The sequence below is a fragment of the Taudactylus pleione genome, unplaced genomic scaffold, assembly GCF_031769625.1.
Source record: "Taudactylus pleione unplaced genomic scaffold, aTauple2 ptg000425l, whole genome shotgun sequence".
Taxonomy (NCBI): Eukaryota; Metazoa; Chordata; class Amphibia; order Anura; family Myobatrachidae; genus Taudactylus; species Taudactylus pleione.
Window position 1 is genome coordinate 182,674 of NW_028284827.1, and position 27,884 is coordinate 210,557.

Sequence of the window (27,884 nt, forward strand, 5' to 3'; positions counted from 1 at the left end):
ACTTATAACCGGAGTAACACACCTTATACTACTTATAACTGGAATAAAACACCTTATACTACTTATAGCCGGATTATCACAGCTTTATACTACTTATAACCGGAGTAACATACCTTATACTACTTATTACCGGAGTAACGCACCTTATACTAGTTATCACCAGAGTAACACACCTTGTACTACTTATAACCGGAGTAACACACCTCGTTCTACTTATCACCTCATACTACTTATAACCGGAGTAACACACCTTATAACTAGAATAAAACACCTTATACTACTTATAACCGGAGTAACACACCTTATACTACTTATAACCGGAGTAACACACCTTATACTACTTATAACTGGAATAAAACACCTTATACTACTTATAACCGGAGTAACACACCTTATACTACTTATAACCGGAGTAACCACCTTATACTACTTATAACCGGAATAACACACCTTATACTACTTATAACCGGAGTAACACACCTTATAACTAGAATAAAACACCTTATACTACTTATAACCGGAGTAACACACCTTATACTACTTATAACCGGAGTAACACACCTTATACTACTTATAACTGGAATAAAACACCTTATACTACTTATAACCGGAGTAACACACCTTATACTACTTATAACTGGAATAAAACACCTTATACTACTTATAACCGGAGTAACACACCTTATACTACTTATAACCGGAGTAACCACCTTATACTACTTATAACCGGAATAACACACCTTATACTATTATAGCTGGAGTAACACACCTTGTACTACTTATAGCCGGAGTAACACAGCTTTATACTACTTATAACTGGAGTAACATACCTTATACTACTTATTACCGGAGTAATGCACCTTATACTACTTATAACTGGAGTAACACACCTTATACTACTTATAACTGGAGTAACACACCTTATACTACTTACAACCGGAGTAACACACCTTATACTACTTATAACCGGAGTAACACACCTTATACTACTTATAACTGGAGTAACACACCTTATACTACTTATAACTGGAGTAACACACCTTATACTACTTATAACCGGAGTAACACACCTTATACTACTTATAACCGGAGTAACACACCTTGTATTACTTATAACCGGAGTAACACACCTTGTACTACTTATAACTGGAGTAACACACCTTATACTACCGGAGTAACACACCTTATACTACTTATAACCGGAGTAACACACCTTATACTACTTATAACTGGAGTAACACACCTTATACTACTTATAACCGGAGTAACACACCTTATACTACTTATAACCGGAGTAACACACCTTGTATTACTTATAACCGGAGTAACACACCTTGTACTACTTATAACTGGAGTAACACACCTTATACTACCGGAGTAACACACCTTATACTACTTATAACTGGAGTAACACACCTTATACTACTTATAACCGGAGTAACACACCTTATACTACTTATAACTGGAGTAACACACCTTATACTACTTATAACTGGAGTAACACACCTTATACTACTCATAACTGGAGTAACACACCTTATACTACTTATAACTAGAATAAAACACCTTATACTACTTATAACCGGAGTAACACACCTTATACTACTTATAACCGGAGTAACACACCTTATACTACTTATAACCGGAGTAACACACCTTGTACTACTTATAACCGGAGTAACACACCTTGTACTACTTATAACTGGAGTAACACACCTTATACTACTTATAACTGGAGTAACACACCTTATACTACTTATAACCGGAGTAACACACCTTATACTACTTATAACCGGAATAACACACCTTATACTATTATAGCTGGAGTAACACACCTTGTACTACTTATAGCCGGAGTAACACAGCTTTATACTACTTATAACTGGAGTAACATACCTTATACTACTTATTACCGGAGTAATGCACCTTATACTACTTATAACTGGAGTAACACACCTTATACTACTTATAACTGGAGTAACACACCTTATACTACTTACAACCGGAGTAACACACCTTATACTACTTATAACCGGAGTAACACACCTTATACTACTTATAACTGGAGTAACACACCTTATACTACTTATAACTGGAGTAACACACCTTATACTACTTATAACCGGAGTAACACACCTTATACTACTTATAACCGGAGTAACACACCTTGTATTACTTATAACCGGAGTAACACACCTTGTACTACTTATAACTGGAGTAACACACCTTATACTACCGGAGTAACACACCTTATACTACTTATAACCGGAGTAACACACCTTATACTACTTATAACTGGAGTAACACACCTTATACTACTTATAACCGGAGTAACACACCTTATACTACTTATAACCGGAGTAACACACCTTGTATTACTTATAACCGGAGTAACACACCTTGTACTACTTATAACTGGAGTAACACACCTTATACTACCGGAGTAACACACCTTATACTACTTATAACTGGAGTAACACACCTTATACTACTTATAACCGGAGTAACACACCTTATACTACTTATAACTGGAGTAACACACCTTATACTACTTATAACTGGAGTAACACACCTTATACTACTCATAACTGGAGTAACACACCTTATACTACTTATAACTAGAATAAAACACCTTATACTACTTATAACCGGAGTAACACACCTTATACTACTTATAACCGGAGTAACACACCTTATACTACTTATAACCGGAGTAACACACCTTGTACTACTTATAACCGGAGTAACACACCTTGTACTACTTATAACTGGAGTAACACACCTTATACTACTTATAACTGGAGTAACACACCTTATACTACTTATAACTGGAGTAACACACCTTATACTACTTATAACCGGAGTAACACACCTTATACTACTTATAACCGGAGTAACACACCTTGTACTACTTATAACTGGAGTAACACACCTTATACTACCGGAGTAACACACCTTATACTACTTATAACCGGAGTAACACACCTTATACTACTTATAACTGGAGTAACACACCTTATACTACTTATAACTGGAGTAACACACCTTATACTACTTATAACTGGAGTAACACACCTTATACTACTTATAACTAGAATAACACACCTTATACTACTTATAACTGGAGTAACACACCTTATACTACCGGAGTAACACACCTTATACTACTTATAGCCGAAGTAACACACCTTGTACTACTTATTTTAACCGGAGTAACACACCTTATACTACTTATAACCGGAGTAACACACCTTATACTACTTATAACTGGAGTAACACACCTTGTACTACTTATTTTAACCGGAGTAACACACCTTATACTACTTATAACCGGAGTAACACACCTTATACTACTTATAACTGGAGTAACACACCTTATACTACCGGAGTAACACACCTTATACTACTTATAACTGGAGTAACACACCTTATTCTACTTATAACCGGAGTAACACACCTTATACTACTTATAACTGGAGTAACACACCTTATACTACTTATAACTGGAGTAACACACCTTATACTACTTATAACTGGAGTAACACACCTTATACTACTTATAACTAGATTAAAACACCTTATACTACTTATAACCGGAGTAACACACCTTATACTACTTATAACCGGAGTAACACACCTTGTACTACTTATAACTGGAGTAACACACCTTTTACTACTTATAACCGGAGTAACACACCTTGTACTACTTATAACCGTAGTAACACACCTTGTACTACTTATAACTGGAGTAACACACCTTATACTACCGGAGTAACACACCTTATACTACTTATAACCGGAGTAACACACCTTATACTACTTATAACTGGAGTAACACACCTTATACTACTTATAACTGGAGTAACACACCTTATACTACTTATAACCGGAGTAACACACCTTATACTACTTATAACCGGAGTAACACACCTTGTACTACTTATAACTGGAGTAACACACCTTATACTACCGGAGTAACACACCTTATACTACTTATAACCGGAGTAACACACCTTATACTACTTATAACTGGAGTAACACACCTTATACTACTTATAACTGGAGTAACACACCTTATACTACTTATAACTGGAGTAACACACCTTATACTACTTATAACTAGAATAACACACCTTATACTACTTATAACTGGAGTAACACACCTTATACTACCGGAGTAACACACCTTATACTACTTATAGCCGAAGTAACACACCTTGTACTACTTATTTTAACCGGAGTAACACACCTTATACTACTTATAACCGGAGTAACACACCTTATACTACTTATAACTGGAGTAACACACCTTGTACTACTTATTTTAACCGGAGTAACACACCTTATACTACTTATAACCGGAGTAACACACCTTATACTACTTATAACTGGAGTAACACACCTTATACTACCGGAGTAACACACCTTATACTACTTATAACCGGAGTAACACACCTTGTACTACTTATTTTAACCGGAGTAACACACCTTATACTACTTATAACCGGAGTAACACACCTTATACTACTTATAACCGGAGTAACACACCTTATACTACTTATAACCGGAGTAACACACCTTATACTACTTATAACCGGAGTAACACACCTTATACTACTTATAACTGGAGTAACACACCTTATACTACTTATAACTGGAGTAACACACCTTATACTACCGGAGTAACACACCTTATACTACTTATAGCCGAAGTAACACACCTTGTACTACTTATAACAAGAGATGAGCAGTTTGGTTTAGCTGAAAACCAAACACACCTGATCTTTGGGCTTCAGGGTAGAACCAAGTCCCAACTCGGAACTTCTCGCCAAGTTCAGAACTCTGGCCCTGATTCAGAGCCGGACGCTCTGACAGAGCGCTCGCTCTGAATCATGGCCGTCCCTCTGAATTTTTAGAGCGGCCTCCTGGCCACTCGTATAGCTGTGGGTGACCACCCACAGCTATAGCGAGTGACCAGGAAGATGGTCGCGATGGTCAAGACCATCGCGACCATCGGGCTTGCGACGAGACCCTTGTGGTAGGGTCTCGTTGCCGCAAGCCCTGGAGTGCTTTTGGCTCTATCAGAGCCGAAAGCACTCCCACTGACATCACTTGTGATGTCAGTGGGGCCGGCCCCAGATGGTAGACGTTCCCAAAGGGGGCGCCACCAAAGGGGGGCGTGCTGTCACTCACCATTGACAGCACGCCCCCTTTGTAGCGAGACCCATAGCGACGGCTTAAACTAATAATAACTGGAGTAACGCGCCTTATACTTATAGTAATAAATACTGGAGTAACGCGCCTTATACTTATACTAGTAATAACTGGAGTAACGTGCCTTTCATACCCCTTTTACACTGGAGCTAAAACCCGGGTTTTTGAAGGGGTAACCCGGGCAGCTCCCTGCTGTAAAAGGGGAGAGAGTTGGATTGCCGGGTCGAGTGACCCGGCAATCCAACCCAGGTAACTTGCAGTGAGTACAGCTTTCATGCCCAGTGTAAAGTTGCTGTTCCCATGCCCATAATACAGCTTCCATGCCCACAGTGTAATGTTGCTGTTCCCATGCCCACAATACAGCTTTCATGCCCACAGTGTAAAGTTGCTATTCCCATGCCTGCAATACAGCTTCCATGCCCACAGTGTAATGTTGCTGTTCCCATGCCCGCAATACAGCTTCCATGCCACAGTGTAATGTTGCCGTTTCCATGCCCACAATACAGCTTCCATGCCCACAGTGTAATGTTGCTGTTCCCATGCCCGCAATACAGCTTCCATGCCCACAGTGTAATGTTGCCGTTTCCATGCCCACAATACAGCTTCTATGCCCACAGTGTAATGTTGTACTCTAACTACTGCGTATTTAGACATAATGCATGGGCCTAGCGCTCAAAAATATGACCAGGGCCCAACACCCAAACCAAGTCATCATTGGGGCCTAGGGAAGTAGGCCTAAAACCTGAGTATACTGTAATCAGCATAGAGGGATTCTGGGCCCACTGCCTGATAATTCAGAAGCCAGCTGGCCCTTCATAGTGGACATGTGCCCTACAGACCTTATCTGTTCCTGACGCTAGGACTGCATCTCTGAGTACAGGGCGTATTGTTTACTTAAACCCAGGTATTGGAGGGCAAAGTAGTTATTTAACACAACAGACCTTCACTAGTCCAGGAGAGCCAGATATTGCTGGGACAGGTCTGCAACGTTTTCATGTGGGGTCAGCTCATAGGCGTTCAGCAGCCCATTCACTAATGGTAGAGGATTGACTCTCATTGTCAGACCACCCCAGAACATAGTATACAGTAGATCAGCCACTAGTAACATACAACAAAGACACAGACACACAATAACACAACACAAAGCAAAGTGTTTCTTTGAGCTGTAACATTAACAGTCTTAATCTGCTACTTGATTTCTGAAATTCAACAAACCTGCCGGCACCGCTAAAATGCTGTAACTGTCTGTTTTATTTAAGCTGTTAATTGGATTATATAGGTTTACTTGTCTTGTAATTATTTCAGTGCACACCATTAATATTTCATGCTGCAGACTCTGGTTGCAGTTTATTAAACAATGAATGAACATTATCTGCAGACTTGTAATGTGGAAATGTATCTCGTTCTTTATGTAAATCCGGAGAGTTTGCTATTACGCTATGAGGCAGTTGTTCTTCATTACGTGAGAAAGGACGGGGTCTTCATTAGGACAGGCTGGGGCGGGACAGTGACTACAAGTCTCATCATGCTCTGCCAGATAACTGTGCTTATTTTAGGATACATTTTATTTGCAACTTTATGTACTGTACAGTGCACTTGTTAGCGCAGCCGTTTATGTGGGCCGATCCAGAATTAATTAGGATTCAGCTCATCAATTCATCCAGTGCCTCCTGAATTATTCTGTCGCAAAGGGCCTCATCATCAGCAAAGTTTATTTATAGCGCCTCAAATAACTGCAGCAAAATGAATAGTGGCTGATGTACAATGGGATAAGATCAGACCAGGTGGATGGAGGGTACAGGAAACAATGGGAAGGGCCCTACATAGCAGAGCTTACAATCTAGTGGCCACTGGTTTGAGTAAGTTGATGATGTGTTGAACTTACGTGAATGTTTACGTCAGAACCGTAACTGGACTTTTTGGTGTCCTGTGCCAGAGAAAGCATCTGTGCCCCCCCACCCCGATTTTTTAAATAGGGCCATAAGATAGTCATACTTATCGACTTTTAGCTCCTCCTTCAGGGAGGGAGCTGTCACGGCAAAAGGGGACGGGGGGAACGCCGGGGGCCAGGAGGCTTGTCTGCCTTTCTGGGGGAACTGAATTCGGGAGGGTAGACAAGTATGAAGATAGTGCACCTGAAAAAGGGCCATGCCTGGGGATAAATAGGGACATAACATAGTGCACCTGAGAGAGGGCCATGGCCTCATGGGGAAGGGCCAGGGAAGAGATAGGAGAGACCAGGAGATGCTGGGGAAAAGTAGGGACATAATATAGTGCACCTGAGAAAGGGCCATGGCCTCATGGGGAAGGGCCAGGGAAGAGATAGGGGAGGCCAGGAGATGCTGGGGATAAATAGGGACATAAGATAGTGCACCTGAGAGAGGGCCATGGCCTCATGGGGAAGGGCCAGGGAAGAGATAGGGGAGGCCAGGAGATGCTGGGGATAAATAGGGACATAATATAGTGCACCTGAGAGAGGGCCATGGCCTCATGGGGAAGGGCCAGGGAAGAGATAGGGGAGGCCAGGAGATGCTGGGGATAAATAGGGACATAATATAGTGCACCTGAGAGAGGGCCATGGCCTCATGGGGAAGGGCCAGGGAAGAGATAGGAGAGGCCAGGAGATGCTGGGGATAAATAGGGACATAATATAGTGCACCTGAGAGAGGGCCATGGCGTCATGGGGAAGGGCCAGGGAAGAGATTGGGGAGGCCAGGAGATGCTGGGGATAAATAGGGACATAATATAGTGCACCTGAGAGAAGGTCATGGCCTCATGGGGAAGGGCCAGGGAAGAGATAGGAGAGGCCAGGAGATGCTGGGGATAAATAGGGACATAATATAGTGCACCTGAGAGAGGGCCATGGCCTCATGGGGAAGGGCCAGGGAAGAGATAGGAGAGGCCAGGAGATGCTGGGGATAAATAGGGACATAATATAGTGCACCTGAGAGAGGGCCATGGCCTCATGGGGAAGGGTCAGGGAAGAGATAGGGGAGGCCAGGAGATGCTGGGGATAAATAAGGACATAATATAGTGCACCTGAGAGAGGGCCATGGTCTCATGGGGAAGGGCCAGGGAAGAGATAGGGGAGGCCAGGAGATGCTGGGGATAAATAGGGACATAATATAGAGCACCTGAGAGAGGGCCATGGCCTCATGGGGAAGGGCCAGGGAAGAGATAGGGGAGGCCAGGAGATGCTGGGGATATATAGGGACATAGTATAGTGCACCTGAAAGAGGGACATGGCCTCATGGGGAAGGGTCAGGGAAGAGATAGGGGAGGCCAGGAGATGCTGGGGATAAAAGAAGAGGAAGCTTCAAGTGAGAATGATAATAAACAGGAAAATTGGCAGGCCCAAACAGTGCCCCCTGCCCTGCGGTGCCCTGTGCCACGGCACTGGTCGCACCACCATAGTTACGGCCCTGGTTTATGCAGACCAAAAAATAGCTGCCAATATGCAGCTGACAAAATGATGGTTACCAACCCAGCTGGACATTTTGGGCATCTGTTGAACTCACTGCGGCTTTTAATTTCACTTCCTTGCCTCTGGTGAACAACCAAGGCTATAGATCTTTAGTTTGTAAAGCAACTTCTACTGCCTCCATGGCTGTTTCCCATCATGCCTCTGTCCCCCTGCCCCCATCACTTACTTTTCACCTTAATATGCCAGGCATCCTCAAGGACCCCTAACAGTCATGTTTTACAGATGTCCTCACTATCACAAGTGAAATAATTAGCGCCACCTGTGACTCCTTTTAAAATGTGAAAACACCTGGGCAACATTTAGGAGATCTGGAAAACATGCACTGTTAGTGGGCCATGACAAATGGAGTTGGCAGTTCCAGCACTCTGGGCCTAATTCATCATGGATCGCAGTTGCAAAGACGCACGCAATCGGACGATTGTTGCGTTTTGCGCATGCATATGCATCTCAGTGCGTGAACCAGCGCGCCAAGCCGTCGCTCCGGGTCTCATACCAAAGGGGGCGTGCTGTCGATGTTGAGTGACAGCACGGCCCTTTGGTGGGCAGGCCGGGGGCATGGCTACCCAGACGGAGGCGTGCCCATGGGAATGCCTACCGTCCGGGGCCGGCCCCACTGACATCACAAGTGATGTCAGTGGGAGTGCTTTCGGCTCTGTTTGAGCTGAAAGCACTCTTGGGCTTGCGGAAACGAGACCCTACCACAAGAGTCTTAACCATCGCGACCATCTTCCTGGCCGCTCGCATAGCTGTGGCTGCTCTAAGAAAACAGAGGGCCGGCCCTGATTCAGAGCGAGCGCTCTGTCAGAGCGTCTGGCTCTGAATCAGGCCCTCTGGTCACACCACTTTTCTCCAGTAGCTGACAATGGTTAAGAGGAGACTGTGGGCTTGTTTCAGACCCGCTCCCAAGCGCACAGCGCACAGCAGGTCGATGGTTCCCGACTGCGCATGCGCCACCTCTGGTGTGCACATGTGCGAGACCCATCCAGCGATGGCAGCTCCGTCGCTACGGGTCGCACTACAAGACGGGGCGGCTGTTGATGTTGCTTGACAGCTCGCCCCGTTTTGTAGGCGGGGAGGGGGGGTGACTGCACAAACGCAGGTGTTCCCTTAGGAACGCCTGGCGTTTGTAGGTGGCTTTACTGCCATCACTCGTGATGTCAATAGTGGACTTCCTGCTCTGTTAGAGCAGGAAGTCCACTTGGGCTTGTGAGAGCTGAGACCCTACCACAGGGTCTCCTCGCAAGATTGATGGTCGTGAGAATCGCGACGGGCCACTCGCACAAGCTGTGCGTGGTCAAAAAAAAATTATAAATAATCCCTGGCCTGATTCAGAGCGAGCGCTCGCCAGCAGTGAGCGCCTCTGAATCAGGCTGTGTTATATCATTTATATTACGCTGAGCGCACATCACAAGGCAGCGCCATAGTCCCTGTCTGACATCTAGACCTTTGCAGCACTGACCTCGCCTCCCTCTTACAGTATACAAGGGAAGAAGTGTATGTGGGGGAGGGGGGTATAGCACTCGTGGGTGGAGTGCACATAGCATTGGTTCATTTCAATCAATCAATGGTTTTGCTCTATGGCGTAAAAACCATCAATCATCGATGATTTCATCATCATCATCACCATCATCAATGGTAATCCCTACCTCGATTCAATAGCATTGACAGCATGAACAGAAGGAGAAGAGCACTCTCAAACTGGTCCAGCAATGCAGATATGTAGCATATGTGACACCTGATTGGACCAGAGCCTGGGCAAATCCAATCCGGTGCCACATATACTCCACACACCCATCACAGCATAATTGTATAACCATGATGGGATCAGCAACCTCCCATACTCGCAATACTGCCCTAATGGGAATAGGGACAAGAGGAGCTATTACTCTGCTGTGGGGATACAGCCAAGTCTGAGTGTTCAGGGCTAGGCTACAGTATGTGTTAGTGTGCCATGCCCCGCCATCTCTGGGTGTGTGCCATGCCATCTCTGGGTGCATGCCATGCCATCTCTGTGTGTGTGCCATGCCATCTCTGAGTGCATGCCCCGCCATCTCTGTGTGTGTGCCATGCCATCTCTGTGTGTGTGCATGCCATCTCTGAGTGCATGCCCCGCCATCTCTGGGTGTGTGCCATGCCATCTCTGGGTGCATGCCCCGCCATCTCTGGGTGTGTGCCATGCCATCTCTGGGTGCGTGTCATGCCATCTCTGTGGTGTGTGTGCCATGCCATCTCTGAGTGTGTGCTCTGCCATCTCTGAGTGTGTGCCATGCCATCTCTGGGTGTGTGCCATGCCATCTCTGGGTGTGTGCCAATGCTATCTCTGAGTGCATGCCCCGCCATCTCTGGGTGCGTGCCATGCCATCACTGGGTGTGTGCCATGCCATGCCATTTGAGTGCATGCCCCACCATCTCTGGGTGTGTGCCATGCCATCTCTGGGTGCATGCCATGCCATCTCTGGGTGTGCCCTGCCATCTCTGTGGTGTGTGCCCCGCCATCTCTGGGTGTGCCCTGCCATCTCTGTGGTGTGTGCCCCGCCATCTCTGAGTGTGTGCCCTGCCATCTCTGTGTGTGCCATGCCATCTCTGTGTGTGTACCATGCCATCTGAGTGTGTGCCATGCCATCTGAGTGTGTGCCCTGCCATCTCTGGGTGTGTACCATGCCATCTCTGGGTGCGTGCCATGCCATCTCTGAGTGCATACCCTGCCATCTCTGAGTGCATACCCTGCCATCTCTGTGTGCGTGCCATGCCATCTCTGGGTGTGTGCCATGCCATCTCTGGGAGTGTGCCCTGCCATCTCTGGGAGTGTGCCCTGCCATCTCTGAGTGTGTGCCCTGCCATCTCTGAGTGTGTGTCCTACCATCTCTGAGTGTGTGCCCTGCCATCTCTGGGTGTATGCCTCGCCATCTCTGGGTGTGTGCCCTGCTATCTCTGGGTGTGTGCCCTACCATCTCTGGGTGTGCCCCGCCATCTCTGGGTGTGTGCCATGCCATCTCTGGGTGTGAGCCATGCCATCTCTGGGTCTGTGCCATGCCATCTCTGGGTGTGTGCCATGCCATCTCTGGGTGTGTGTCCCATCTCTGGGTGTGCCATGCCATCTCTGGGTGCGTGTCACTCCATCTCTGGGTGTGTACCATGCCATCTCTGGGTGTGTGCCATGCCATCTCTGGAAGAGACATGCTGATGGGACAGTCACCCAAACTGGGACTGCTTCTCAGAAATTGGGACTGTAAGGGGGTATACTGTCCTTCCTTCACTGTCTAATGTGGGGCATTGTATGCAGGTAATAGTGCATACAGATAATGACTCCTGTAAAGTGTTGGTACTTTTTGATTCTATTTTTAGGACTATAAATATCTAACTGACCTATAAAACTAAATCCATGGTCACATACTGGGGCGACTATGCCCTGACGCCCTATCACAGGTAACGTGCCTTATTGTAATCTGTTCCGCAGGACGTTATGCACAAACCTTTTGCTGCGGATTCCTCCTGTTGTCTTCATTTATGAAATCCCTCCGTCCTATAGTTTTGTGCCTTTGGAAAATGCATGAATTATTTATTTTCCAAAAGACAAGCATGTATGTTCAAGGAACGTTTCCCGAGAGTCCTTCTCTGCAGGGCACAAGCTTAAACAAGTGTGAAAACCAATGTATTCTGCTATCATCCCAAGAGAGGCCGGTCCCGATGGGTTAGGATGGGGAATGGAAAGGCTGGTTATATCGCACCTGCCCCGTGGACAAGAAATGGGGACAACTACAGCCCCCGGTGTTGTCAGTTCTCCAAACTTCAAGAGCACTTACTTCCCAGTGAAAAATGAGCTACAGGGAAATGAAGATGTCTGACAGCCAGGATATATCAAGGTCAAAAGAGACCAGCCCAGCATCCTGTGTAATAGGATTTACAGTCAGTCTGAGTTATTGTGATGTAGGATAATAAGTTTGAACATGTTGCAATGTTAGACGCTGCCTGTAGCTCTCAGCTCTAGTGCACAAATGCGACCTTAACTGTACCCCTCGTGCAGCAACTCTTTACTCAGAGACGGGCGCAATGGCGATATTTACACAGACCGAGCGATTGTTTGCCATGACGCATGCAATTACAGGTTGTCAGTGTCTGGGGGAGGTAACGGGGGGTGGTTAGGCAAATACAGGTGTGTCTGTCCGTTTAAACGCCGTTTCATAGGCGTGCATACATTAGCCATTGCGATCTCCTGCGCAGAATGAAAGCTCTTTGCGTGTCAGGAGAGACGCGGTGTTTGCAGCTGGTCAGACCTGCCGTACATGCTGCGTGACTGCCCGTTGTGCATCGAAGGTACCGAGGTTTACGCAGGAGAGCGACATTGGACGGATATGAGAAGGCAGCAGCGGGCGTCCTTATGCACGGGTAAAGTATGGGAGCGTGTTTTCAGCAGCTGCGTTCCATGTAGAATCGCAGCTGTGATTGCCTTAGGGACCTTCTAAGAATCAGGCCCTTGGTGTGTATTTAGGGAAGAAAACCTAAGCGCTTAAATATATATTGTTAAAAACTGTAACTGCAGCGGTAAATAGAAAAAGGGGAAATATTGCAACCCCACACAAAGCATAAACGGAGAAATACCGCGCTGTTTGCCGAATGAAAATGTAATTGATAGAGTAATGAATAAATAATTAAATATACATAACATGAATGACTAGGCATAAAATGAGACACATAGAAAAATAATAGTAGACATAGAATAATACCTGGAATAAAAATCAAATAAATGTAAATTGATATTGGTATTTAAAATTAGGTCAAGCTGTACTGTGTCCCGGACAATAGATCAATAGTCTGTAGCTTGGTACGTATTCAAGTGCAACAATTGCAACATAAGTAACTCAGAGGTAGGTAATTTGCGCTCGCTCGGTCAGAAAAAGGGGCCGGCTATTTAAATTGAGCGCTCGCTCTTTGTGGTCTGTTGACGCCTCTATGTCTGAGCGAGCGAACGAAACATGCGCTCGCTATTTTGTAAAGACGCCCCCTGGCCGCTCGCATCCTACGTCATCTCCGCTATTTATTTGATTAATCGAGTACATCGAAAGGCGTCTGAACTGCTCGCAGTGCTTGTGGTTGGATTTTCCTACCGCAATCATGCAAATAGTTCAGGCTAAGAAACAACCAAGTGACGTGGTCGATGACGCTGCTTTGTTAAATATGCACACCCTTAAAACGCCCATTTTGACCGTTTGGCACGCCTGCGTTCGGATCACTACTCCCCGTTTTTAAGCACCTTCCCCTGTTACCACCCACAAACGCCTCATCCTGTCACTCAAATTAGAAGGCACTCGCTATTTGGCGAGCGCTCGATTTCCGATTGCACTGACTGGTTGGCGCATGCGCATTACGACCCATACGCAGTTGTGCGAACATCGCTCGGAGCGAACGACCGGCCGCTTACGAGCGGTTCTGAATCAGGCCCAGAGTGTCCACTGTTCTTTAATAATTGTATCCGTGAAAGAGAACCATCTAGATGAATGGCACGGAGCTGAAGACATAACCACAAGCCGCTGTGAACGGTAATAACCACAGAACACCCCGTCGGCTGTCACAGAATAGGTCAATTGTAGATAGAGTAGTGGGTGACGACCAGCATGGAACACTCAGGCTTGGAGGGGTAATCCAGTAAAGACCCCTTGTTCAACTCACGTGTGGTGTGAGGAAGCCGTCTGAGTGAGCACAGCCTGGAGCCACCTAACAGAGGGAAGGCAGCCATTGTGCGGGTCCATCACCGCAGAAGGTGCACCTGACGAGGCATTTAGCACTTTACTGTATTCAGGGCCTGATTCAGAGCCGCTCGCTCGCGCTGTGTCTTAGATTGCGGCCCTATGTTCTGCGTAACCGCATGCGAACGCTTCATTCTGCGTGTGCGCGAACTACTCACTGCGATCGGAACCCTCTCGCTCACCCAGCAAAGATAGCCCAGGGTAATGAGTGACAGGAGAGGCCGATTGTGGGTGGTAACAGGGGCCGGACACTAATAATGGGGGTTAGAGATGCGAACGCAGGCGGGTCCATTTTTTTACACTGATTTCCTCGCAATGCTTGCGGTAGGGTAAAGCTACCTCAAGCGCTGCGTTCACATCCAATGGTGCTCGATGTACCAATGTTTTATACACTTCCTGGAGATGGCGTGTTGCTTGTGGGCGGCTCTGCCTGTGCGATTGGGCGTATGCATACACAAAGTGGTCGAGCCTGTCTTGGCGAGCGATCACTTCCCGTGGCGTCACTTTGAAAAATTTGCATACGCATCTAGCGAGTGTACGCAGATAGCGAATGGGTCTGAATCAGGCCCATTGTGTGGTATAATGTGATCTGGAACATTACAGAAAAGCGTACTGTGACCTGCGGGCATTGTGTGGTATAATGTGATCTGGGACACTATAATATGGCGTACTGTGACCTGCGGGCATTGTGTGGTATACTGTGACCTGCAGGCATTGTGTGGTATAATGTGATCTGGAACACTACAATACGGCGTACTGTGACCTGCAGGCATTGTGTGGTATAATGTGATCTGCGGGCACTGTGTGGTATAATGTGATCTGGGACACTATAATACGGCGTACTGTGACCTGCGGGCATTGTGTGGTATACTGTGACCTGCGGGCATTGTGTGGTATAATGTGATCTGGGACACTACAATACGGCGTACTGTGACCTGCGGGCATTGTGTGGTATAATGTGATCTGCGGGCACTGTGTGGTATAATGTGATCTGGGACACTATAATACGGCGTACTGTGACCTGCGGGCATTGTGTGGTATAATGTGATCTGGGACACTACAATACGGCGTACTGTGACCTGCGGGCATTGTGTGGATTAATGTGATCTGCGGGCACTGTGTGGTATAATGTGATCTGGGACACTATAATACGGCGTACTGTGACCTGCGGGCATTGTGTGGTATAATGTGATCTGGGACACTATAATACGGCGTACTGTGACCTGCGGGCATTGTGTGGTATAATGTGACCTGCGGGCACTGTGTGGTATAATGTGATCTGGGTCACTATATTACGACGTACTGTGACCTGCGGGCATTGTGTGGTATAATGTGATCTGGAACACTACAGTACGGTGTACTGTGACCTGCGGGCATTGTGTGGTATACTGTGACCTGCGGGCATTGTGTGGTAAAATGTGATCTGGGACACTACAATACGGCGTACTGTGACCTGCGGGCATTGTGTGGTATAATGTGATCTGGGACACTATAATACGGCGTACTGTGACCTGCGGGCATTGTGTGGTATACTGTGACCTGCGGGCATTGTGTGGTATAATGTGATCAGGGACACTACAATACGGCATACTGTGACCTGCGGGCATTGTGTGGTATAATGTGATCTTGAACACTACAATACGGCGTTATGTGACCTGCGGGCATTGTGTGGTATAATGTGATCTGGGACACTATCATACGGGGTACTGTGACCTGCGGGCATTGTGTGGTATAATGTGATCTGGGACACTATAATATGGCGTACTGTGACCTGCGGGCATTGTGTGGTATACTGTGACCTGCAGGCATTGTGTGGTATAATGTGATCTGGGACACTACAATACGGCGTACTGTGACCTGCGGGCATTGTGTGGTATAATGTGATCTGCGGGCACTGTGTGGTATAATGTGATCTGGGACACTATAATACGGCGTACTGTGACCTGCGGGCATTGTGTGGTATAATGTGATCTGGGACACTACAATACGGCGTACTGTGACCTGCGGGCATTGTGTGGATTAATGTGATCTGCGGGCACTGTGTGGTATAATGTGATCTGGGACACTATAATACGGCGTACTGTGACCTGCGGGCATTGTGTGGTATAATGTGATCTGGGACACTATAATACGGCGTACTGTGACCTGCGGGCATTGTGTGGTATAATGTGACCTGCGGGCACTGTGTGGTATAATGTGATCTGGGTCACTATATTACGACGTACTGTGACCTGCGGGCATTGTGTGGTATAATGTGATCTGGAACACTACAGTACGGTGTACTGTGACCTGCGGGCATTGTGTGGTATACTGTGACCTGCGGGCATTGTGTGGTAAAATGTGATCTGGGACACTACAATACGGCGTACTGTGACCTGCGGGCATTGTGTGGTATAATGTGATCTGGGACACTATAATACGGCGTACTGTGACCTGCGGGCATTGTGTGGTATACTGTGACCTGCGGGCATTGTGTGGTATAATGTGATCAGGGACACTACAATACGGCATACTGTGACCTGCGGGCATTGTGTGGTATAATGTGATCTTGAACACTACAATACGGCGTTATGTGACCTGCGGGCATTGTGTGGTATAATGTGATCTGGGACACTATCATACGGGGTACTGTGACCTGCGGGCATTGTGTGGTATAATGTGATCTGGGACACTATAATACGGGGTACTGTGACCTGCGGGCATTGTGTGGTATAATGTGATCTTGAACACTACAATACGACGTACTGTGACCTGCGGGCATTGTGTGGTATACTGTGACCTGCGGGCATTGTGTGGTATAATGTGATCTTGAACACTACAATACGGCGTACTGTGACCTGCGGGCATTGTGTGGTATAATGTGATCTGGGACACTATAATACAGGGTACTGTGACCTGCGGGCATTGTGTGGTATAATGTGATCTGGGACACTATAATACGGGGTACTGTGACCTGCGGGCATTGTGTGGTATAATGTGATCTGGGACACTATAATACGGGGTACTGTGACCTGCGGGCATTGTGTGGTATAATGTGATCTGGGACACTACAATACGGGGTACTGTGACCTGCGGGCATTGTGTGGTATAATGTGATCTAGGACACTATAATACGGGGTACTGTGACCTGCGGGCATTGTGTGGTATAATGTGATCTAGGACACTATAATACGGGGTACTGTGACCTGCGGGCATTGTGTGGTATAATGTGACCTGCGGGCATTGTGTGGTATAATGTGATCTGGGACACTATAATACGGCGTACTGTGACCTGCGGGCATTGTGTGGTATAATGTGATCTGCGGGCACTGTGTGGTATAATGTGATCTGGGACACTATAATACGGCATACTGTGACCTGCGGGCATTGTGTGGTATAATGTGAACTAGGACACTATAATACGGGGTACTGTGACCTGCGGGCATTGTGTGGTATAATGTGACCTGCGGGCATTGTGTGGTATAATGTGATCTGGGACACTATAATATGGCGTACTGTGACCTGCGGGCATTGTGTGGTATATTGTGATCTGGGACACTATAATACGGTGTACTGTGACCTGCGGGCATTGTGTGGTATAATGTGATCTGGGACACTATAATACGGGGTACTGTAACCTGCGGGCATTGTGTGGTATAATGTGATGTGGGACACTATAATACGGCGTACTGTGACCTGCGGGCATTGTGTGGTATAATATGATCTGGGACACTATAATACGGCATACTGTGACCTGCGGGCATTGTGTTGCTATGGGGCACACATAGTCACACTCATTACTTGCCCATGCATTCCCTTGGAGGGGAGATTCATAATCAGCATAGGGGGAAGTGGTGGCACAATTCGCATCACCATGTTCCTCTGGCTGCAATTTGTGGCACTTTCCATCAGGGGGCAGCTACGATGTCTCAATTCGTGGCAAATCATTACATCACCGCCTGGCCCACTCTTCTGGGAGCAGGGCAGGATTAAGGGTCACATGGGGCTGAATATGATCAAGGGCCTGTTCTGAGAAGTGAAGGTGTGACCCTTGCTGGTTGGGTGTGGCCAGTGCTGTGTGGGTGTGGCCAGTGCCATGTGGGTGTGGCCAGTGTCGTGTGGGCGTGTACACCCCTACAATATTCCTCCCCAAGTCTCCCTAAAAACATAAAAGTAGAAAAATTGCATCCTGTAGTGAGAAAAATAAAATCACAATCTTATACTTATTATATATGGCCGGCTGTGTGGCTGCTATCATGGTGATGGGCCTATTTTTATGTGTAGGCCTGGAGCTGGCCCTGACTGGGAGAGCAGCATGACGTTCAGGAGTCACTGGGACATTCCAGAAGAATAGCCAAGTACAGTATATGACATGCGCACACATTGGGCCTGATTCAGAGCTGCACGCTATGGAGATATTTACGCAGTTATGTTTATTACACAGCATGTGTCTATGTCACTTGGTTTCCCGGTGCCTCTGCAATGTCACAGAGTGACTGACTGCTATGGGCCGTTTGTGGGTGGTAACGGAGTGGTGGTTACAGAAACGAGGGCGTGTCGCAACAGTTTTATAGAAGTGTCAGATCCAGCGACTGCGTTACTAGTGCTGGCGTCTGATTTCCGTTGTCCATTCTAAGAAGCCGTAGGATTTCTCAGAAGGCGGATGATCGACTGTCCTCCGCCCCATGCTGCCACAGTTTACGCAGATTCTGCGACTTTTTTACACAGCCGCTTAGATTTGGTGGGCGTCTCCATAATCTCCCGGCAGCTGCAACATTTGCATATTTTTGCATAGCAGCTGTGTAGAAAGTGGCAGTCGCGTCGGAATTAGCGCACATCTCTGAATCAGTGGCCCATTTTATGGTCTGATATACAGTAATACATGTGCAACACACGGAAACGTTTTATGTGGGAACCTCAGTACACTCAATACCAAAATTCAACTTACAGCACATGGTAACACAAGGGAAATGCTGCCCAGGAGAGTAGGCGGAAGGGGGGAATAAATGGGGAGCAAAGAGACAGGGCACAAAGTGGGCATTGGACCTAATTCAGACCCACTCGCTAAGGCGCGATCGCTCGCTCTGAGCGATTTTCTCCCACCTGCGCATGCGTATAATTTGCAGTGCACGTGCGCAAGCCATTCGTTGCGATCTGATTTTGGTAGCTCATAAGCCACTATCAGGTCGCTACTCTGAGTGACAGATAGCGCCGTTTGTCGGTGGTAACAGGGGAAGGTGCTTGTAAACGGGGGAGTGGATGTGCGAACGCTGGCTTGTCTGGCCGCCAAAATGGCGTTTAAAGGGCGTGCATAATTAGCAAAGTAGCATCATTGTACATGTCACCTGCATGTATTTCAGCCTGCGCTGATCTCTGTGCTTGCGGTGGGTTAAGGCAACCCCAAGGGCTGCGAGCAGCTCCGATGGCTCCCGATGTTACCGAATAATCCTACATATCCCGGAGATGACGTGTGTTTCGAGAGGCAAGGGGGCGTCTTCAGACATTTGCGAGCGCACTTTGATGTAGCTCGCTAAAACATAGTGGGCGTCCTTACGCGATGCAGTGCGAGTGCTTCATTTAAATATCCGGCCCCTTTTTGCCAGCGAGCGATCGCATCTGAATGAGCTCCATTGTGTCCAGATACAGCCCTCACCACCTTACAGTACAGTAAATCCAAATGACTGTGATCACAGACCTCAATGTGGGACTGAAATATGTATTTGTTACTGACGGCCGCGCCTAGTATCCTCATTATAGTCACCGTTCAGTCGGCCTCCGTCTGGTTGTGATTGCGCCCGTAGAAGGGACCAGCCACATTGCAGATTGGTACCCAGCAGCGCTTAATTTCCTTGTCAGACCTTATAAGTCCGGAGCGGAGCCATGTATAATCATTCACCCCACATAGACAATTTGTGCCATTTATGCCCCATTGGTCATGCACTTAGAATACAATGCAGTAACGTGCCTGTCTCTGCCCGCCTTTTGTGGAATGAATCTCATTGTGTCATTTTTCTCTCCCGCTCTCATCTCTTTAGGTCGGTAATGGGCTTAGATAAGGAACCCGACCTTGTGCACATGGAGGCGCGGACAGCGGACGGACGTGAGTGCTTTCACATGAAACATAATGGAAATCGCAACATTTCGCAATGCAGAACCTTGTGCTTTTTACATAATACCTGAAATTTACATTTTAATTGAGTTGCATGAAGTAGTTTGTCTGACAGGTGATATTTCTAACGAATTAAAGCCAACACCTCTACAGGTAACCCTGTGCTCAGCCCGAGGCTTCATGTACAGCAAGATTGGTCTGTCCACTTATTGTGGAACTAAAAGTCCCAGCATGGACTGCCATGGAATTCTTTAGGTGCACACACACACACAACTATTTTTTGAACGATTATCGATAATGATATTGTTTATCTTTCAATCGTTGAAAAGATCGTTCACTTTCTGAGTTAAAACGATGAACGATTATCATTCATGCGCGTTCACGTTTGTAGTTCAGTCAGACTGACCAACCGAACGATTTTCATTAAGGGAATATGCAAAAATCGTTTGTAGTTCAAAAAAATCGTTCATTACACTTTAAAAAATCTGACAGATAATCTGACAGAAAATCGTTCATAAAATCATTGGTAACAAAATTGTTGTGTCTTAATGCAGCTTTATAGTTCAAGTAGTTTGGCTCCATGTTCTGGCCCATGCACCCTGTCCGAATCATCTCAGTGTGGAATGTTTGGTGATGGTGAAACTAAGGTGGAGATGCACTATGTCTTGGTGAGATAAACTACCAACCAATCAGCTCCTAACTGTCATTTTTCAAACACAGCCTGCAATGTGACAGTTAGGAGCTGATTGGTTGGTACTTTGTCTCTCTCCACTTTATGATGTGCTAAGCCCCAAGGCTTAGTACATCTCCCCCTAAGTCTTTTCAACCCTCCAAATATATTTGTAGTACTGACCCATATATAGAATCTATACACAGTAAACCTTAAAAGTAAATTGTAAATTTACGGATGGTTGACAATCTAGAGCTAATTACCTACTGCTGTTATAGAAGAATAAATAATTGTATTAAAGCCTGGCCGCCTGTAGGCCCCTCATCGTCCAGGCTTTTACTTTAGCACACAATTTATTTTACCCTGATCGCTCATACTGGCATCAAAATTGCTTTTCTATCGGAATGATAATTACTTTATGTTATTTACTTATTACCTGCGCTACAAACTCACCGGCCTGTGCTGTTTGCTTGTAACGTAAGGGACAGCGCCCACGTCAGATTCTCCCTTTGGCTCTTTCCATATTTGCATTTAGGATTTTATGGAGCCGTCTTCCGGCAAAACACGTGACCTACAGACGTGCGTTCTATCCCGCTAGCTAGAATACCTTTATTTAAATATTTGCTTAGATTTAATTTAAACCTCTAGAGTTCTCTGGTTTAGCGGTCTGGAAAGACTTAGACTGAGCTCCGAGTAAACCAACAGGAGAAGAAAATATAGGATGATGCAGGCGAATGCATTAATGTCAGCGCGGCACCAAATTAACCATTCTTTGGCTGAGAAAATAAATACTTTTTAAGCACTTGTGGGGTTGTAAAAAGTCACATTGGGGTCGTGAGGGGTGATAAAGAAAATAGGGGGGAAAAAACGGTTGAAACGCTGCAACAGGTGAAATAATGAGCCTCATTCTCAGTCTCACACAGGTCCGAATACAGATGCGTCTAGCGAGTTAGCATACCGCGCATGTGTAACGTTCTTCATTTGCATCTTTGTGAAGTTACGAAGTCATTTCTCTGTGGATGCTAAATGCGCAGTTTTTGAAGGCAACTGGCGGTACGCTTTAAGGGAACCGTTCCGTGGGGGTGTCATGTAGCCATAGTTACTGCCCATTCTGATCCCTGTGTAAGCAAAGAGGACGCCAAATTCAGTCGGATCTCCCTCACCTATTGGTGGGTACACACTACCCGATATGCTCCCTGAGCGATATCGAGTAGTGTGTCCCCGGCAGGCTGTGCTCAATGTCGTTTATGACATTGAGCACAGCCGCTGAACGATATCATTAACAATATCGTTCAGCGCCGGGCTCTCTCCCCCATTCCATGACATGCAGCAACCTGACGAAATCGTCAGTGATGCCGGGCGCCGCGAGCGGACAGCTGCGGGGGGGAGGGTTAGGTTTAGGACTTAGGGTTAGGCACCCCCCCGGGAGGGTTAGGGTTAGGCTAGGGGGAGGAAGGGTTAGAGTTAGGCACCCCCGGGGGGGACTTAGGGTTAGGCACCCCCCCGGGGGACTTAGGTTTAGGTAGCGGGGAAGGAAGGGGGTGGTTAGGGTTAGGCACTTAGAGGGGGGATTAGGGTTAGGCACTTGGGGGGGAAGTTAGGGTTAGGCACCCCTAAGGAGGGTTAGGGTTAAGGGGGTTAGGTTAGTGGATACTTACCTATCCACGATCGGGATTTCCAGCGCTGTGGGGCTTCCGCTGCATTGCACTCTGCTCCTGTCGGGCTGCCGCTGACGGGAATCGAACAGCCGGCCATGCAGTGTGAACGGGTAACATGGGTCGATGCAACCCGGGTCTCATTGACAGCATAGCACCTCCAAGCACTGGCTCAGCACTTTATGGCGGTGACGTCATCAACCCAGCAATAAGGCGGGTCAAGCCGCCAGTCTGAAAGGGATCTCAGCCGGGTCGTACCCGGGATGGACGCATGAGCAATATCCCGATTGCGACCCGGCATTGAGATGCGAAAGGGTTACAAGTGCATGTTTTCTAGGTCTCCTCACAGAATAGCGAATGAAATAATTAGCACCACCTGTGCATCTTTTAAAGTATGTCAGCCAGGAATGAATACACCTGTGCTCTAGCAAATAGGTCTGGAAAACATGCACTGTTAGGGTGCCCTGAGGACTGGAGTTGGGAAACACTGCGACACATACAGCCACGCAATCTGTAATGGCTCTCAGGTGTCTTACTATGGGGCATGTACAAGAGCGATACTGTAGGTAAAAAGTGAATCCGCTAATTCATAACTTTAATGTGTCAGCGAGTGAACGTGTCTTAGATGTTCATTAGACTCAGCATATATATGTAACACGCCTTCATTGGGAACATAAAATTATATTTTCCATTTAAAAATAAATTACATTTTACACTACATCCCAGCGTACGGCTTTTATATTGTGCTCTCACAAATTCTTGCGAAAAACAATATTTAAATTTTTATCTGAAACAAAAGTGTTACCCAGAGGATTAATTAAGTTTTACGTGTTAGTCTGGAGGCCGGAGCAATTGCTGCACATTAAAGCAAATAATCCCTAACTAATGAAGCCAGGATTATAATTATTTTACTGCCTGATTGTGTTATACTCTGCATTACTTTAAGGATGTTAGAAAACACTTTGGTTCTCCACCTAATCTGCATGTCACTACCTGGTTTTACATTACTGAAATCCAACAAGTTATCTTCCATTACAAAGGAGCTACACTATTCCCTATGCTACACTTCTATCTCTAAAAAAGTAAAACAAAACACCAAAGGACACACGAGTCAACCATCATTGCATAAAACATTCAAGAAATATATACACAAGAATGCATTTTGTATTACTGTATGCACGGTGTCTATGCTGTATACAGTTGTGTCCTTATACTCTGCTGATCAAGTCGCTCCAACTAGCCGCTCTCGTTGCATCAGGTCCTGGGCAACTCGGCCGCGTTGTCCTTCAAATGTGCATCTTATTCAAATGAATAAAACTGGGAGCGACAAAACAACATTGCTAGATTGAACTGATCAATTATATGTGACATTTGTGTATCTGCGTGCGAGCGAGTCTGAATCTGTATACGAAGGGCTCCGATGCAGTGGGCGCAACTTTTCCTTATGGCGAGTTCCGTTGTGCTTAATCTGCGACTTTAAAACTCATTTCTGTGCAGTTAAAGCTGCAGCCCAGCGTCTCTAGTACACAGTGTTTTTTTGCTGCATCTGCGATACGAATAAGACGCAAAATTTAAAGAAAAAAAATGGTACGCTAGCGCCGAGCGTCTAGCATATGACGTATACTTGCTAGGTCTATGAGGACACATCCGTACTATGTAGTGTTTTTTTTGTGACAATATGTTTACGGCAATTAAAAGTACAACAACCTTCCTTCGTCTTTTGAAGAATCGCTGATTTTATTATTGAGGATTTGCAAGATGCCACAGCGCTGGAGAGTAGGGATAACAGGACATGTGCAAACCAGGGACATGCAAGCTAGACAAAATAAATCCACTGTTTTCCACTGTTAGTCCTTCCAGAAGTCCTTCCAGAAGTTCTTGACTGTGGTTGGATGTCCACACTGGTAGACTCTGGTTCAGGCATATCCCCAGATGCTGGGATATCCAGTAGCACATACATGTTCTGCAGTCAATTCCACCTTTTCTCTAAGTGGGGCTGTCTCTTGAAATAGGACATCCCTTGACTTGACAAGCTTTCTGGTCTTTGGATTCCAGAATCTGTAACCTTTACTGTGTTAGCAATAGCCATTCATGATGTACTTCATGGACTTGGATTCTTTCTTTGGGGATGTAATACATATTCTTTCTTTGGGGATGTGTACATAGGCAGTACACCCAAAAACTCTAAGATGTCTGATACTTGGTTCCCTTCCAGACCTCACCTTTATTGGTGTCTAGTATTTCAAGGCAACTGTGGGAGCATGATTGTTTTAGATGGACTGCCATGGACACTGCTTTGACCCACAAAAACACTTGTGTAGGCCAGCATCTTTCAGCATACATGGGTCTCTCTCCACTAAAGTAAGATTTGCATGCTCACTTACACCATTCTGATCTGGCGTGTATGCATTGGTCAATTGATGCTCAGTGCCATGCTTCTTCAGGAAGATTTTCACATCTTTGTTGATATATTTTCCTCCATTATCAGACCTCAATACTTTTAGTTTGTGACTTGTTTGTTCCTCTACTAATTTGTTATAGTCTGCAATGTAGGTCGTCACTTCACTCTTTTCTATAAAGTAGATGTGTGTCTTTCTTTGAAATCATTGATGAATGTAATGAAGTATACTGTATGTATACACTTATAGACTTAAATTCCAGTGGACCACACATATGCCTATGCACCGGTTCCAGGGGTGCCTCAGGTCTGCTTGCTAGCTTTCACACATGGGCTTTTCTATATCAGTCACTGATATTCCTGTAACCATCCCATCCAGGAGTTTCTGGACACTGTCATATGCAAGGTGACCCAACCTTCTGTGCTAGGGACCCATAGACAATAGATTGGATTTCATCATTGCATAACACTGTTGTGTGACAAGGACATATAATTGACAGTACCAGGTACCTTTAGCTATCACAGTCCCTCTTTTGTTCCATACAATGCACTTTCCTTTTGCAAACTGAGCTCTGTAGCCTCTTTGCTCTAGGATACTTATGGCTATGGGGACTGTCTCCATATCTGGTGCATAAAGCACATCTTGGATCTCTCTGACTTTGGTTCTAGTCTCTACTTTCAAGTGGATATTGACTGTCCCAACCTTTGTAGCTGTAATAACTTAATGTACAATTCCTTTGATGTTATAGTATCACATGTGTTCAATGTAGTGAACCATTCTTTATTAGAACGAGATGCGGTTAAAATGCCAATGTAGGGGATTCCGGTGGCCAGAATGCTGGCGCCAGAATCCCGACACTTGTCAGAATCCCGGTGCAAGCACCCCGACTGCCGGAATCCTGAAGGTAAGTAGTGGGGTTGAGGGGAAGGTTAGCATTAGAGTTAGTGGTTAGTTACCAGGGGGAGGGTTAGGTTTAGGGTGCAGGGAGAGTGAGTTTAGGTTTAGGCACTAGGGGGGAGATTAAGGTTAGGCACTGGGAGTAGGGATAGGGGGAGGGTTAGGATACCAACCGACAAAGTGTCGGTATTCTAACCCTGTCAGGATTCTGACTGCCGAGATCCTGAACGCCGGCATTCAGTATGCTTCCAATTACAACTGCAATGTCATGTAGCAATACAAACAATTCTTTCTGTCATTATCTGTGACACTCAAAGCTGACTCATTCTATTCTGCTGCACTTGCTTTTTGTAGTATTTACATTTTTCACATTCACTTTTTTCAGTTTACATTCATGTGTCCTATTTTGTGATATACATATCACTTGTATTTGAATGTTATGGGCTTCTCACTCTTAGGTGTATTTTTACTAAATTCCTGGTTTATAGAAGTGGAGATGTTGCCCATAGCAACCAAAAAGATTGTAGCTATTATATTCTAGAAGGTGCTAGATAGATGATTAGTAGAATCTGATTGGTTGCTATGGGCAACATCTCCACTTCTATAAACCCACACTTTAGTAAATATACTCCTTAGTGTGTAATGCACTATTCACAGTATTTAAGTCAAGTGGCACACATTCTTGGAACTGTAGCAGTTTTGTGACAATTTCTGTAGTTACCTCAGCTGTATTAGCTTCTTACGCTACTAACAGGAAATCAAATTCAGGCATTAAGTTCTATAGTATCGCCATTGCAATTTCCTTGTAATCAACTTGGACTCCTATAGACGTTAACTGCTGGAATATGGACATCATTTTGTCAATGTAGCTATGTACATGGTATTATATAAAACATGCCTCAGACCAATTCTCCTCATTAGACCCTTATCTGACATTTTCCCATGTATGATAGAATAAACATGATGTACAACACTTAAACCTATTGCTCCCATGGCTCTTTCTATATCATCTGGGCTTGGATTGTCACCTGGGTCAACTGTAATTTTCCACAACCTTCACGCTTTTCCAATGTAAAGTTCCTTGTGGTGTAATTTTTCTGTTTTGTTTAGCAATACTCTGTGCTGACATGCTGTGTTACAGTGTATTCTGGCATTTAGGTGTGTTGCATTTGTGTGCCTTTACCCATAACCTGTTGATTACTGTATGTGTGCTATTTGGCGGTGGTATGCAGAGTTAAATAGCAACACCAGCGGAATTGCAGATACACAAAACAGTCCAGGTGCTTTACCAGGTGTCAGGTTTATTGAAATGTAGAAGTAATTGGTAGAGCTGCACTTACAGTTACACACTTGTTAGTCTGGACGAAGCAGAGCTTGAGTGGAACATACATGGCACCAGCTGGTGATGTATTTTGGTATTGGAGCAAGTATACACAGAGGTGACTCCCAGAGCGGCTCTTTTCTACCCCTCGTGCGTGTCAGGGGGTGTGTCCTCTTGTCCGTGAGGCCACGTCTCTCGATGTGTGCCATTTAGTGGTCATGATGACCATGTGTCACGGCCCTGTTTTCATCACGCTGGAAGCCCCACCCTCTCCCAGCACAGTGCATCATCCATCACCGCTGCAGCTCTGTTCGGTGACACCTTCCAAGGGGGTAATACCAAAATAGCAGAGCAGCTCTGCTATTTTAGTGCTACCCGGTGTGGCCTGTGGTGTCACCTCTTAGTGACCCCA

At 45.8% G+C, this 27,884-nt stretch overlaps 1 protein-coding gene across 2 annotated transcripts in view; it reads left to right on the forward strand.

Moving 5' to 3' along the window:
* Positions 1-27,884, forward strand: part of SORCS3 (sortilin related VPS10 domain containing receptor 3) — a 648,995-nt gene that overhangs the window by 138,332 nt on the left and 482,779 nt on the right. For both annotated transcript variants that reach the window (XM_088447257.1, XM_088447258.1), the window contains exon 3: positions 20,457-20,521. In XM_088447257.1, the coding sequence (XP_088303383.1) occupies positions 20,457-20,521 (65 nt within the window). The remainder of the gene's footprint in view (positions 1-20,456; positions 20,522-27,884) is intronic.